Source organism: Natrix helvetica, assembly GCF_964273705.1.
Source record: "Natrix helvetica genome assembly, chromosome: 2".
In the NCBI taxonomy this organism is placed as follows: domain Eukaryota; kingdom Metazoa; phylum Chordata; class Lepidosauria; order Squamata; family Natricidae; genus Natrix; species Natrix helvetica.
In genome coordinates, this window is record NC_138552.1 from 243,099,975 (window position 1) to 243,116,306 (window position 16,332).

The 16,332-nt window shown below is 36.9% G+C and overlaps 1 protein-coding gene across 4 annotated transcripts in view; it reads left to right on the plus strand.

The window, feature by feature from the left end:
- Positions 1–16,332, plus strand: part of ESRRG (estrogen related receptor gamma) — a 195,346-nt gene that overhangs the window by 38,093 nt on the left and 140,921 nt on the right. For all 4 annotated transcript variants that reach the window (XM_081942198.1, XM_081942197.1, XM_081942199.1 and 1 more), the window contains one exon: positions 3,520–3,935. In XM_081942198.1, coding sequence (XP_081798324.1) covers positions 3,520–3,935 — 416 coding nt within the window. The remainder of the gene's footprint in view (positions 1–3,519; positions 3,936–16,332) is intronic.

The window sequence follows — 16,332 nt, forward strand, 5'->3', positions numbered from 1 at the left end:
AGGATTTCATAGCTAACAAGTGGAACTTACCATTTTGCTGCTTTAATAGTGTTATCTGAATTTTAAACAGAAGGAAATACATCTATGTGGCATTAATGGACTTTCTAATGTAGCACTTTATTCCTTCAGTAGCCAGAGATAGATTTTTACAACAGATTGCTTGAAGGAATGTGTGTTAGCTTTCTTTCCTGATCTCCTACAAAATGCGGTTGGTGTGATGATTAGAATAGCAAAATGGAATTAGGTGGAAGAGTCAGATATAAATATCTAGAATCAAACGATATGATATATAAAGTATATATTACACAGTTGTGTAATCATGTTTAATTTGCTTCATGTTAATTACATAATCCATTCCAGAGAACTCAACACAGGATCTTTTCCTTATCCATTTTTTCCAAGACAAAAGAAAAATCATCCTAAGTGCATTAAATCTTCACTCATACCAAATCTTTTCTTTAAAAAACAAACAAAACAAAACTGTGTAGGATATGAAGTTTTTCTATATAAAAAAGAAAACCTATGAATTTCTAAACATTTTTAAAACAGTTTGCATTTTTTTCAAAGCTAGAGAAATGTTATTCAGAGGCATCCAGCCTTTACAGTCAAGTTCTGTAATTACTAGCTTGCGAAATAATTATTTGATATTTTAATTATGGACATACCAAATCCTGTGTCAGAATGAAGGCAGACTTCTTGCTGATAGACAGCAAAAAGAAAGCCAAGCTTCAGTAGCCTAATATTTCATGCTGTATCCCAGATTGCAGTGTATTTAAGAGCTGTCTAACAAGTATAAATTATTAAATTGGGTATTTTTGTAAAGTCTCTACAATGAAAGAAATTCATAAGATTGCAGTAATTCAGTGGTTATCCGTTTTCTTTCAAATGGTCTTGAGAAAAATGTGAATAAGAAAAAAGAATGAGGGATTTATTAATTATAGATGTATTAATTATACTAGTCACCACAAGGTAGAAAATGGAGAGGAAACCCAACTGAATACAATATATCTGAAATATTTATTCTCTTCAAATAGTGGAAAAGTATATTTTTGGCTGGGCTTTTTCCAGCCAAATCATATGGATATCATATTGATTCTGTTCCTCATTATTAACATAATATTTGTCCATGTAAACCGATGACAAACTATCTGATTAACAATCAGAATTTGTACTGACTTTGGACTTGAAAATCTACTCCAGCCTTTATATCTTTATTGGAATCAAAGCAAAATTGGTACTCCTGGTGTCATGTTGTTGTCCCATGTTATTTTTTTCCTTTGGGGAAGAATGACTGAGGGGGATGTGGCAAATACTTGCAGATCCATGCATATTTTTAAAAATGCAAATAGCTTTGGACAGTGCACCAAACAGATAATAAAATAAACTTCAGATTAAATTTTAATCATTAAGACCATATTGTTAAATAAGATGTTAGCTGCTGAGGAAAAATCATCCTTAGAAACCTCAAGAGGTAATTTAAAAAGGGAAATCTCTGCTTTATGGCTGTCCTCCCCCCACTGGCAGTATAGAAAAAAATCAGTATCACACTTGAAGTTTACCCATTTTAAAGTAACCAAAGCTGAAGAACTCTGGTCTAAGATGTGATACTGATTTACTTCTATATTGCCTTTGGTGAAAGGACAGCCATAAAGCAGTGTTCCTCAGCTTTGGCTATTTTAAAATGGGTAGACTTCAAGTCCCAGAATTTGCATTCAACATGGCCGAGTCAAGAATTCTAGGAATTGATGTCCATCCATCTTAAAGTTTTCAAGGTTGAGGAACACTGCAGGTACAGAAAACATAGTCCTCTTCAGTTCTTGAATGTTTTTATTTCTTGACTGGAAATATTTAGAGCAGCATTTATTAGTTACGAACAAAATTTCTAAAATCTCTAAATGAACTTGTTAAAAAGTTCTTTTTTCTTCCAAGTTCTTTGTTAGAAGATTGGCCAACAAGTGGAAATCACTTTACTTCCTGTTAGCATTTGTAACATAAGAAACTACTCCTTTTCTTAAGTTCTTCTCCAAGCTGAGGTAGTAGATTTAGGCTACTGGTGCATTTAGGACTGCTAAATTATTACATTAGTATATAGAAAATAATAAATGTTTTATTTCATCTTGATTTAGCAAACGAATATGAAAATTCTAACATATTAATTTCAGCTATATTTTTGTTTTTGGAAAGGATTCTAGGGTTGTTAATATTGTTGAACAAGATAAACATATTTCTTTGACTCTGCTGAAATAAACCAATACTTATGTAAAATATAGTGACAAGAGATAGTTGGCTAATTGAAAAGATAGAACCAAAGTTCTGATAACTAAGAGATTCACTGCAACATTTCCTTTCCAAATTTGATTAAACATTCATATTTTGAAAAGGTAACATGTTCTAGTTTTGTCGAAAACTCTGTCGATTTATCCAAAAGTATTTTTTCCACCTAAAACTTATTATAAGAATGACATAGATGAATCAGTCAGATTGATATGTTCTTCAGGATTAGAAGCTATTTTTTGTTGAATATTGACCCACCTCAAATTTACCTCTGTCATGACTGAAATAGATTTCGCTGCATTCTTGAAAATCTTTCAAAGACTACATTAGCATGGTGTTTGCCATGACAGCACTGTCTCTTCAGTTAAGAAGCACATAGCAATCAATCTGCCACTTAGCAGAATTTTTTTCCAGTTTTCACAGTCAGAAAATGTGCAAGTTCAGATGTTTTTTACTACTTTGAATACCTCCTTTTTAATAAGAGGAGATCAATGATCTTATCATCTGACAAGTAAAACTTCTGTTTCCTTCTTTTAACAACAGCATTTTCTTCCCCAAAATAGTCAAATATTAGCTTTCATGTGATATAGTCTTCCAGGTGTACTGGATGCTTACATTATTATTGATTAATCCTATGGACAACAGCTAAAATGTAATTGCAGACAAAGCTTATGAATTATTCCATTTAGATTTTGTGAAACAGAAATCAAGCTTAATTATGCACTGTAATCTGAGATCAAACATCTCTTTATAAATTTCTTTAAACGTGATTTATTCCTTCATACTGAGATTCAATCAATACAGAAAGTACAGTCATGCTTTAGGAAACTTGCTGACAAAAAAGAATTTACTGAGCAAAACATTCATCTGATAGATACAGAAACAATTTTGATGTTCTTTGCTTTTATTGTTACTAGAGGGGATAAATGTATTGTCATAGGGGAAAGAAGTTCTAAGAACAATTTGGCAGTAAATTTATTTTTTACTATAAATGACAATTTTAGAATTTGGAGAGGTGATTTAAAAGAAAACTATTGTATTATATATTTTATAACTTTTGTGTGCAGCCAGATTGAGACTTTGCTATAGCTCTATCATGTGCTTATGCTGATTACCTTCATGTAAAACAAGAGGTATTGACTAAAGAATGAATGATGTAGTCTTTAGCCCTTACAGCACGCCTTTAAAGATCATTGTCTTTAATGCACAGAAACCTCTTTCTCTCCCATTCTCTTTACAATGCAGGCTTCTTTGCAGAATGTCAAGCAAGGATCGACACATTGATTCTAGCTGTTCGTCATATATCAAGACGGAACCATCAAGCCCCGCCTCCTTGACGGACAGCATCAACCATCACAGTCCTGGTGGCTCCTCTGACGCCAGTGGAAGCTACAGTTCAACCATGAATGGACATCAGAATGGGTTAGATTCACCACCGCTCTACTCTTCAGCCCCAGGTCTCGGGGGTAATGGGTCTGTCAGGAAACGATACGATGATTGCTCCAGTACCATTGCAGAAGATTCACAAACCAAGTGTGAATACATGCTGAACTCAATGCCCAAAAGATTGTGTTTGGTTTGTGGTGATATTGCATCAGGGTATCACTATGGTGTGGCTTCATGTGAGGCCTGCAAGGCTTTCTTCAAGAGGACAATTCAAGGTCAGTGCTCCATTACCCTTTTTCTCAGCTGGAGAAAAATACAGCACAATTCTGCTTCTCTTCCCCCCCCCCTTTGTTTTCTATGGAACCATTTTGTACAAGTTGATTGGATCAGATCATGCTTGTGCTAGGATCCAGTACAATCTGTTGATATGGTTATGTGAGTGAAGGCTGCACAGTTTAGGTTGCCAGTTTTTATTTTGATATAAAATTTTAGATTAAGATGTTTTATTCATAGAAGCCTCTTTCTTTCTTACCAGTCTTCTTTGGATGAGGAAGACTTCCTTAACAAAAGTTAAGACAACTTTCCAGAAGTAACTCCTGATACCTTCTATCATGCATATCTTAGCCTTTATTTCGTCTCATGTGTGTGTGTGTGTGTGTGTGTGTGTTTTAAAAGCATATTTGAACAATAAGATGACCAATTCAAAAAAAAAAAACATTTTATAATTTAACACATTAATGTACTTCTTTGATGCTAGTTTAGCAAATAAGCCTTGTAAGTAATTTTACATATTTTAGCTAAGTTTTAAAATATTTGTAGTGATTGCTGTTCTACTATTACAGCTGTAGGTTTGTACATTGTGCTAGGTTCATTGTCATTGCTCATTCATCCATTGTCTTCATTTCCACAAGATGTTAAGCTTTAAACCATACCTTATAAAGAGCAATCATTAGGATCAGATAACCACTAAGTCAAAATAAAATAAGGTATGTTATTGCTTATCATATACTGTATAAATCAGGTTATTGTGTGATTTATTTTGTTTTATGTATAACATAATTTCATGTCTTACCTTAAGTAGTTCTGTTTATAGAAAAGATACAGCTTGAGTATTAAAGGGTATGATGAGATTAAAAAAATGGCTCTTGTACCATCATGAAATTATGCTAGCTCAGACATCTTATAAGTAAAAGTGCAGAAATATTGTGAGAATTCAGGAAAGTTCTTATGTGAAATTGCCAAAAATCATAAGCAGGAAGCTTTATACCAGGGTTGTCAAACTCTCAGCCCATGGGCCGGATGTATCATGTGCTGGCCATGCCCATGTCTGGTTTAGTGAAGGGGAAAAAAGTTGTGATACATCATGTGACACCAACATGATGATGTGAGTTTAACACCCCTGCCTTATACTATTCGGACAAATGGCTATCCAGTCTCTAGCGATGGAGCACCCACAACTTCTGAAAGCAAGCCGCTTCACTGGCTCTCACTGCTAGGAAATGTCTCCTTTGTTCTAGGTTGCTTCTCTCCTTGATTAGTTTCCATCCATTGTTTTTTGTTTTGCCTTCTGTGCTTTGGAAAATAAGTTGATCACCAGCACTCAAATATTGGAACGCCGCTATCATATCACTCCTATTCCTTCTTTTCACTAGAAATACCCTATTCCCTTAATCATTCTTCATATGTTTTAGCCTATATCCTCTAATTATCTGTGTTGTTCTTTTATGCACTGTTTCCAGAGTCACAACATCTTTTTTATAATATAGTGACCAAAACTGGATGCAGTATTGTAAGTGTGGTCTTACTAAAGCTTTATAGAGAGGTACAAGTACTATTTATTTCTCTCTTAGGTCTTTTCGCATCATCAGGTAAGATAGATTTCCTTAAGGATATGATGTGCAGTTTCGTTAAGGATATGATTTGTTACTCTTGGTTATAAAAATGTTTTTTTTTTTATGAATAATAATAAATAAACCAATAATAAGATCCCATGTGAAATATGTAGAGTTTCAGTCTAGTTGCTTCCTGCTTCACTCTAGGACATGATTACTATTGAAAATTACTGCTCTCTGTTTAGTTATAAAATAACAGTAACAAGAAAGAAAATGTTCTCCAGGCTCCCAAAAAGATTGCTAAATATATCTTTATTGTATGTCAAGAAATGGTAGTGTGTACACTACTTGAAAACTTCTTAGCTGATGTTCTGAATGGCTATTTAAACCTGGTCAGTTCTCACACCCTTCATGTTCTCTTTCAGTGCCACTGTCACAAAAGAGAAAAAAAAGATTTCCTTTTATCTCTAGCTCTCATAGTGTCCGTTGATAATACATACTGTTTATATTTAATTTAATTTAATTTAATTTAATTTAATTTAATTAGCACTTCTAGACCGCCCCCTCTCCCAAAAGGGACTCGGGGCGGTGTACAGTCCATATCAAAAACATCATACATAATAACAATAAAAAATTATTAAATGATAAATACATAAATAAGAGGAGGATAAAATAGACAGAACTGTAATTGCTAAATAAATAATTTAAAATATACAAAGTTTAAAACCCCAGTGTCTTATAAAATTAAGTCCCCTAAAAAACCAGTAGGAAATATATATGCCAGGAGGTAGACGTTAAGAATTATGCCAGACCAGCCAGTCGGAACAGGTGAGTCTTCAGTTTCTGCCGGAAGGAGCGGAAGTCAGTGGTGGTTCTAATGTCGGGGGGGAGGTCATTCCAGAGGGTTGGGCCCATCACAGAGAAGGCCCTACTCCTTGGTGTCGCCCGTTGGCATTGCCTAGTGGACGGCACCAGGAGAAGCCCCTCCCTGTGAGAGCGAATTGGCCGCAGGGATGTATGTGGGAGGATGCGATCCCGCAGGTAACTAGGCCCTATGCCATGGAGCGCTTTAAAGATGGTGGTCAAAACCTTGAAACGCACCCGAAAGACTACAGGTAGCCAGTGCAGCTCGCGCAGGAGCGGTGTTACGTGGGAGTATCTAGTACTCCCCATGACTGCCCGCGCGGCTGCGTTCTGGACTAGCTGCAGTCTTCGTGCGCGTCCCAAGGGAAGCCCCATGTAGAGAGCATTACAGTAGTCCAGGCGAGACGTCACCAGTGCATGAGTGACCGTGCGTAGGGCATCCTGGTCCAGAAGGGGGCGCAATTGGCGCACCAGGCGAACCTGGTGGAACGCCCCCCTAGCCACGGCTGCCACATGGTCGTCCATTGACAGCCGGGCATCAAGGAGGATGCCCAAATTGCGCGCCCGTTCCACAGGGGGCAGTTGTTCGCCCCCTATGGCCAGCGTTGGAGTCAGCTGACTGAACCGAGGTGCCGGTAGCCACAGCCACTCAGTCTTGGAGGGGTTGAGTTTGAGTCTGTTGTCCCCCATCCAGACCCCGACGGCTTCCAAACACCGGGACATCACTTCGACAGCCTCGCTGGGGTAATTTGGGGTTGAAACGTACAGCTGAGTATCATCAGCGTACAGATGGTATTCAACCCCAAAACCACGGATGATCTCTCCCAGCGGCTTCACATATGTGTTGAACAGGAGGGGCAAGAGGACCGACCCCTGTGGCACCCCACAAGTGAGTGACCTCAGGGTCGACCTCTGCCCCCCCGTCAACACACATTGCGACCAGTCGGAGAGGTAGGAGCCGAACCACCGTAAAACGGTGCCTCCGACTCCCATCCCCTCCAGCCGGCGCAATAGGATACCATGGTCGATGGTATCAAAAGCCGCTGAGAGGTCTAATAGGACCAGGATAGAGGAACAACCTCTATCTCTGGCCCTCCAGAGATCATCAACCAGCGTGACCTCCAGGAAATCTGCATTCCTACTTTCCCATTTTGGTAAGCTTACCAAGTTAGAATTTTCCAGCCACTAATTGAATATTAACAGTCTAATGCATGTTTATGGATTTCAGTATATCTTCTGTATAATTATACAGTTAAAATCATAAGATTGTTTTTAATGTGGCCATCAGACATTAACCCAGAAAAATAACAGAACAAACCTCAAAACAGAAGTAATATTGGGAAACTTCCTTAAGACTATTTGCCCATCTAACCTAGTATTATTTACTCTGACTGGCAACAGTTATCCAGGGGCTCATGGAAAGAACTGTGATCAGCTGCTACCTGACACTTTTAGCTACAGATGCTATGCATTGAACCTGGGACTTTATGAATGCAGAACATATGTTCTGTCATTGAGCTATGATTTCTCCCCACTAAGCTGCAGAAAATCCCTGCAGAGAACATGCTGCTCTTGATAATTCAAGCAGAGGCATCAAAAATAAAACAGAGCAGAAAACAGGTCACAATCCAAATCCAAATCCAAATCGGTCTGGATAAGATTTCTTCGCAGTTCTAAAACTAAAAGCCAATGACCATGTATCACTGAAAATTCATGCAAGACTTCTTGGAGAAACGTCTGCCTAGTTATTCTAGGCAAAGTTTTGATCTTCAGTGGTAGAAATAATAACATTGTGATTAGAGGCTTGAGCCCAAGTTATAGCATGCTAAATGCCAAATAACATGAAACATATTGAATTCTCTTTTTTTTATGGATAAAATTTGTGTTCAATAAAGGGTATGAAAACTTTAGTTCATGTATTTATGGTAGATTTTTTAAAAGCATGGGATTATACTATTGTTTTATAATTTGGGGCGTAAGGTGAAAAAGATAGTTGAATCATCTGATTGTTTAACTAATTATTTAACTAATGTGTATGTGTGAGTGAGTGTGTGAGAGAGAGACAGACAAACGGACAGACAGATGGACAGACAGACGGACAGACAGACAGACAGCTCGCTCAGGATTGAAGTTGCAGCCTTGATGCTCTTTGAACTTGGTTAATTGCTCACAGACATTAACTGGTATGATGATCTCTACTTGGACAATGAAACTTTGGTAAGCAAACAAACAAGTTCCGAGAGCATTAACGATCCCATCAAGAGATTGGTTGAGTTGTAATAGTTTCTGCCAAATTAATTGCCTGGATTTTGTCAACTTTTGTTTCTCTAAAAACAAAAGTAATGAACCAAATTTACTATGACCTATCATAACAGCAAAAAGAATGTCTATATCAAGGCCAGTTGTATGCTTTAACCCAAAATTAAAGCATATTAAGTTGCATGCTTTAACCCAAAATGCCTATGGGCAATATATTATTCACCTTTCTCTTTTTGCATCTATTTCCATGATTGTAACCCATTTATTCAAAATGTATTGCTACTCCTCTCAATTTATATCTTACCTCAAACTATGATGACTTCACATTATAGAAAAGTGAAAACTAGCAAGTTCTAAAAATAGTACATTGATTTTTATAGCTTGTCAATTTTATCTGTATTCAGTAGTAACTTGAAAAATGGCATGCTTTAAATAAAGAAGTAAATAAAATTCATTTTTTTCTTTTTTTAGGCAGTAAGCACAAAACATAATGCCCTAGAATTATAACAGAGAAAGATGTCCCTTTATTACAGAATGCCAATGCCATAGAACTAGCTCCACCTAATTAAGTGGTTCTTGAACTTATGCCTTTTTATGTTATAGTGACCAGTTAAAGTTGACAGTAGTTTCAGTAGCAAATCATGATTCAGGTATATTCTAGTTCTTGGGCATGTCAAAAGACTAATTAGATAGAACTAACAGAATGATAAATAATTAGAGAAATAACCTTGTATCATGAAAGCCAATGGATAAGTTTACATACCATGTAACGTGCCAAATGGAACAGTTCTTATAGCAGAATTAACATCTGATCTTCTAATCAACCTCTTAAACGTCATGGTAGCTTGTTCCTAGTTTTGCCAGATGCTCTAAAACCAATTTAGCGTTGATTGGCCAAATTGGTGTGTGTCTGTGTGTTTTGTGTGTGTGTGTGTGTGTGTGTGTGAGAGAGAGAGAGAGAGAGAGAGAGAGAGAGAGAGAGAGAGAGAGAGGGAGTGGGAGAGGGAGAGGGAAAGAAAGAAAAGAAAAGAAAGAAAGGGCAAGTTTTCTCCAATCTAGTTTCATCCAGATACATTGCACAATTTTTACGCTGGATGAATTGGTATGATGGAATTGCAGCTGGAAAAGGAATGGGTGAGGAAGGCAGAAGATTTCACAGAGGGGGGTCAAGGCAAGAGTGTTTATAGACCTGAACTGAATGGGAAGGAAAAGGTTCAGAGTTGCCTCAGTGTAGAATTCCCAGTGCATAGGTTATAGCTTTACTCTGGTAAGATTCTGTCAATTAGGTATAAGCAAATAAAGAATTTAACTCAATTAGATATCTTAACTGAACTCAATTGGCTATCGCTGTGTTGTCTTTGGGCTTAGGCCTCATTGTTGAAGTTTACCACAGCTTGAGGCGCCTCAGATATAATATCTCAAAATTGGTAATTTTGTAGGAGGAAATAGCTAGACACATAACCATGGTTTGAAGCTTATTCAGGGAGAAGGGTTTTGAGTTTGAGAACTCTGTAATGCCATTAATGGTCCATGTTATTGATATATTTATTTGTTTTATTTGCACCTTATCATTTTGCACCTTTTATTTGCACCTTATCATTTTGCCAAGATTAGTGAAATTTCTAGTTTATAGGTAATAAAGCCATGGTTACCAGTAGGTTCACTTTCTATGCACCCATAATCTTAGTTCTTCCTAACCACTCCGATCCATATACAATATATGGTATATGGATATTTAGTTATCTTTGATATTGCCTTCATTAAAGTACTGCCAAATAACACTTTTTAATCATTACAGATGGCAGACATATTAGAATTGGTTTATGGTTTGGCAATTCTGATGTTCTCTTTATGGTTCTAATTAGAGGACCTTCATTAGTTTTGTGAGTGTTGGACAAATGGAAATCTACATAGGAGAGGAGAAGAAATTTGATTCATCAATAAACAAATTTCCCTACTGAGATAATAGTTCTTTGACAATCCAAGTACTATATTTATTAAGCATGACATAAACAGCTCATGCATAAAAGCGTAGGAACAGTGAGTCAAAATAATCAAAATTTGTATTTTCCACATGATCCATATTTGTATGTGTATTTTCCATACAATCTATCCCAATTAATTTCTGTGTGCTATAGCTTTGCATCAATTGCAAATCTCTGTTTTCAAGGTTAGTCCTATTTAAGCCTATTGTTACAGTTCAGCCAGAAAGTATTGTCATATAACTCATTGATTTGTACACTGGCAACTGTGTTGTAGAAAGTAGAAAAATGTTTCCATCTTAGTTGGTGCTGCCCCTTTTAGGCTCTGTGAGTCTGTGATCACCCTTCATGTGTTTGCAAGCTGATATATTGGAAAGACTGTGGCGTTAGAGGAATTAAATTAACTTACTGATAGAGTTTGTTGTCTTGCATGTGGATTACTTCATTGGCTGCAAGGCAATGTTGTTCTTCATGCAAGAAAAGTCAGTGGTTCTGTGCCTGGTAACATCCCTAAGAGATGGAATCTGGGAAGATACATTATTGTTAATCAGATAATACCCTGTCAATGCTATTTTGTTATATAATGTTATATTGTTTACAGCAGCCATCCAGGTGAATGAGACACATATCACATCATTCTCATATATCTTTATTAGGGGTAAAGAGAATGCTGATTAATGTAATTCCAAATATCTGACTGGTAACTCAAACTGGTATATAGTAATTACCAAATAATTTCCCAGATTTACAGGTAAATTTCTTTCCAAACCTTACCTTGAGATGCTAACAATAGAATTTGTTGTTTCTTGCATGGAAAGCATGTGCTAAATATATACTAGGTATGAGACAGCAAGATATAAGCCAATGCAGTGTATTTCACTATGTTCTGTATGAGATTATTTCTCCTGCTATGCTACTGTTGATTAGTTCTGTTCTGTGGGTGTGAGACACTACTGATAGATTTCATAGACAAAAGACACTGTTATTGTCTAAAGTAACTCCATAGAACCAATTTTTCTCCTTAATTGTAGTATTCATACTCAAAATAAATCTTGGCTCCAGTGTTTCCATAGTGAACTAGCCAATTGATTTTCCTGCCCAGAATAGCTAATCTGCACCCTGCCATGTAGAACTACCATTTTAGTTCCTACCAAACTGATAGAGCTCAAGGCAAAGCAAGGCAATTTGATGGCAGATCACAAACTGAGCCAAAATCTTCACCGTAATTGCCCATTAGTTTTCATCATGTTTAAATTTAGCTCTATGTATTCATTCACTTGTTTACTTATGTGCTATGCACATAAACTAATCCTATCTCCATGTACTCCACATATCCCATTCTTGGAGCAGCACACTGGCAACATCAGTAAGAAAGAAGTGGGCAACATCATTGGGGATAGGAGGACATCAACACTTAGATGTATATTAATGTCAACTTCCAAGAAAACAAGAGATCCAGACAGTTCAAATGGGTGTAGATATTTATTGCAAGCTTAAGTTCTGTACAAGAATCTGAAGTACTAACAGCCAAGGGAAATTAGCAGGAGATAAGAGTAGAAGGAATTCAAGATGGTCTGGACTTAGATTTCTTGTGGGCATGAAGGGACTCATGACTGATGACACATTTGACTCGTCCCTTGAGCTCAGCTTGGTCATATCTTACCTGTTCCGATTAGCAGGCCTGGCATAATTACAACTGTTCCTCCTGGCAAATATACTATTAACTGGTTATTTTAGGGGTATTGTTTTTAATTTATTGTGTGTGTTTTAGGGGTTTAAAATTTAAATTTATATTTATATACTGGCTCTGTACAGTTCTTTTAATTCCATTTTAACCTCCTCCATTCCAACTGTACATATTCAACGTTTTTATTGTATTTTGATATATTTTGCATGGACTGTACACCGCCCCGAGTCCCTTTTGGGAGAGGGGGCGGTCTAGAAGCACGGTAAATAAATAAATAAATAAATAAATAAAATAAGATTACCATATTTTCCATTATTAAATTGGAGAAACTCTATAATCATTTAGATCCACCCTCTCCCATGGTGGCTTGTTGAGGTACGAAAAATGCTATTTAGTTTATACATGTTCCCATTCCTCAAATTCCATTCTTTAGTTTTCCTCCTGCTTCTCCCTAGACTACTGAGAAACCAAGTTCTTGTGAACAATGGAACATTTTCCTTCCTTTGGGTACTCTAGCCCTGATATCCAGGGCAAAGGAGAAACAAAATCTGAAAGGGATAAAATAAACCCCAGAACCTTTTTTTTTTAAATGTCTATATTACTGTTCTGTTGCTGTATCATGGGAGATATTGTCTAATACATTTTAAGGATACAAGATGGGACAGAAATTCCTAAAAATGTTTCATGGATTAGTTAAGATTAGTCCGTTATTAACCATGAAATGTTCTTCAAGTCATATGAAAACTGTAATTCTATTCTGCAAAAAACTAATTTTAGAAAGTCACAATTGAGGAAGTTAAGCCAATTGTTAGATACAAATTGAGATGTGATCATGGGAAATAGATGCTACTCTGAACTTAGTGTAAACTGTGGATTTATAATTGTCATTTTCTATATCAGCATTAATTCAGAAGTGGATCAATTAAAATAGAGTTTATACATTGGAGAGTTTTGGCAGATGCCTGGCAACTTTCCATAGGTTCAAAATTAACTGGGTGACCTTGGGCCAATCATTTTCTCTCAGCCCTAAGAAGGAGACAATGGCAAACCACTTCTGAAAAAAACCTTGCCAAGAAATCTGTGATAAGATTGAATAGAAGGAAAAAGTAAAAAAAAACAACCTTTGAAATGGGGGAAAATATTTTGTTTCTGTCTTCAAATTTTTTTATATCTTCCAAAAGTTACATTTTACACAATGATCAGTTGATAATATGCTGTAAAGACTAAAAGATTGTCTTGAAGAACATAAAAAAAAATCAAATCAGCTTTTTGGGTTTGCAGATTTTTTAAACAAATATTTTTAAATAAAAGAAAAGGCCATACTTCATTCTTGGCTTCAATACAAACATGGCAGATGTCCAATGAACCTGACATAAAGTGTAACCTGAATTCATCATTACCTGATTAAATTATTCACCTTCCTTATATGTTTTTTTTTTAAAACTCATTGCATCAGCATTTCCTTCCAAGAACATTTTAAAGAAGAAATGACAGATTTGTTTTGCCTGTCTTGCCCTATTTCTCCAAGTTGATTAACCAACTACTAAACATGTTTCCTCCTCTTTAAACTTTTAAGCTTTTGGTAATTATTGTAGAACAAATGAGCTATAAACAAGTGATCTAATAAATAAAGAAAGTCCTTGTATAAATCAGGGGTGGGTTCCTGCCAGTTCTAACCTCTTCTATAGAAGAGGTTCCACAAATCTTCAGTGCTGTTTAGAACCGGTTCCAGCTCCCTTCCCCCGCCCGTCCGTACATCATCAAGATGAAGAGCGAGAGGAGGAATTCGGGGAATTGAAATCCACAAGTCTTAAAGCAGTCAAGTTTGAACACCCCTGGGTTTTTTTTCTAAAGGGTTAGGGGTGCAAAGTTCTTGTAACTTCACAGCTTTAAGACTTGCGTGCTTCAAATGCCAGAGTTTCTGAGCCAACATTTTGGTTGCTAAGCAAGAGCGTTGTTAAGTGAGTTTCATCACATTTTACAAGTTGGTCACACCCACCCAGTCACATGACTGGCAAGCCACTCCCACCCAGTCACATGGCTGGCAAGCCACTCCCACCCAGTCACATTACCAGCAAGCCATTCCCACAAAGCAAGCCACACCTACAGAAGAGGTCCTAAATTATTTTGGAACCCACCACTTGTATAGATACATCATACATTCAATATACTAACCCTCATGGCCACTTAGCTACCAAAAGTCCTGTTGAAAATCATTGAACTGGCTTAGTGTACTGCAAGTCATTAATCTAACTAGAGGTATTTAAATATGTTCTTAATGCCTTTTAAATATTTAAATTCTGATTTAGGCAGCAGGCACTTGATTTAGATTTCATCTTATCTGTGAAGCTTTTATAGCTAAAGAACAAATTGCTATCTGTCTATTTCCTCCCTAAGAATGTCCCTTAAGATTGTAAATGAAACTTCTGGAAGAATCAAAGGATTAGCTGATAATTTATAAATTATTATAACTAAATTAATTTGTAAATGATAAGTATTATTGCTATTACCAGTAATACAGTAAATGTCAATTATTTCAGAAATTATTATTTAGTTCAGCATTTTTCAAATTGGGACTGGCATCATCTTGCTACATAAACAGGTGGGTGATTGTAAATTATGTAATTATTATGTAAATTATTCTTCTGTGTATATTTTCTTTCTCATTACTAAATAACATTTTCTCCCAATGTTCAGGACATCTTTATTCCATGGTTTTTATGGTGTTTTGAGGTTGTTATCCCTTAGTCTCTTTCATTCACTGCTAGCAAAAATGCTACTGATAGCGTGGAGTCTGCATTAATATTATGTACAGGTGAAACTCGAAAAATTAGAATATTGTGCAAAAGTTCATTTATTTCAGTAATGCAACTTAAAAGGTGAAACTAATATATGAGATAAGACTCATTACATGCAAAGCAAGATAGTTCACGCCGTGATTTGTCATAATTGTGATGATTATGGCGTACAGCTCATGAAAACCCCAAATCCACCATCTCAGAAAATTAGAATATTACATGCAATCAATAAAACAAGGATTGTACATAGAACAATATCGGACCTCTGAAAAGTATAAGCATGCATATGTACTCAGTACTTGGTTTGGGCCCCTTTTGCAGCAATTACTGCCTCAATGCAGCATGGCATGGAAGCTATCAGCCTGTGGCACTGCTGAGGTGTTATGGAAGACCAGGATGCTTCAATAGCGGCCTTCAGCTCTTCTGCATTGTTCGGTCTCCTGTCTCTCATATTTCTCTTGGCAATGCCCCATACACCCTGGTCTTAATGAAGCACAGTGTTCCAAAGTCCTGTTGTTCAGTGGTCCAAAGTCCTCTTTTCTGATAGAGCAACTTTTGCCAAAAGCACCGAAACCTGGTTTAATGACCATGGGATTACTGTGCTTGATTGGCCTCTTTATTCTTCCTCCATATTCTGGGTCCTTGGTTTCCAAATGAGATGCAAAAGTTGGTCTCATCAGAAAAGAGGACTTTGGACCACTGAACAACAGGACTTGTGACCAGTGTGAAGTTTCCACAGTCTGTTGATTTGGGGAGCCATGTCATCTGCTGGTGTTGGTCCACTGTGCTTCATTAAGACCAGGGTCAACGCAGCCGTCTAGCAGGAGATTTTGGAGCACTTCATGCTTCCTTCCCCGGACAAGCTTTATGGGAATGCTGACTTCATTTTCCAGCTGCCCACACTGCCAAAAACACCAAAACCTGGTTCAATGACTGTGGGATGACTGTGCTTGATTGGCCAGCAAACTCATGTGACCTGAATACCATAGAGAATCTATGGGGCATTGCCAAGAGAAATATGAGAGACATGAGACTGAACAATGCAGAAGAGCTGAAAGCCTCTATTGAAGCATCCTGGTCTTCCATAACACCTCAGCAGTGCCACAGGCTGATAGCTTCCACGCCATGCTGCATTGAGGCAGTAACTGCTGCAAAAGAGGCCCAAACCAAGTACTGAGTACATATGCATGCTTATACTTTTCAGAGGTCCGATATTGTTCTATGTACAATCCTTGTTTTATTGATTGCAT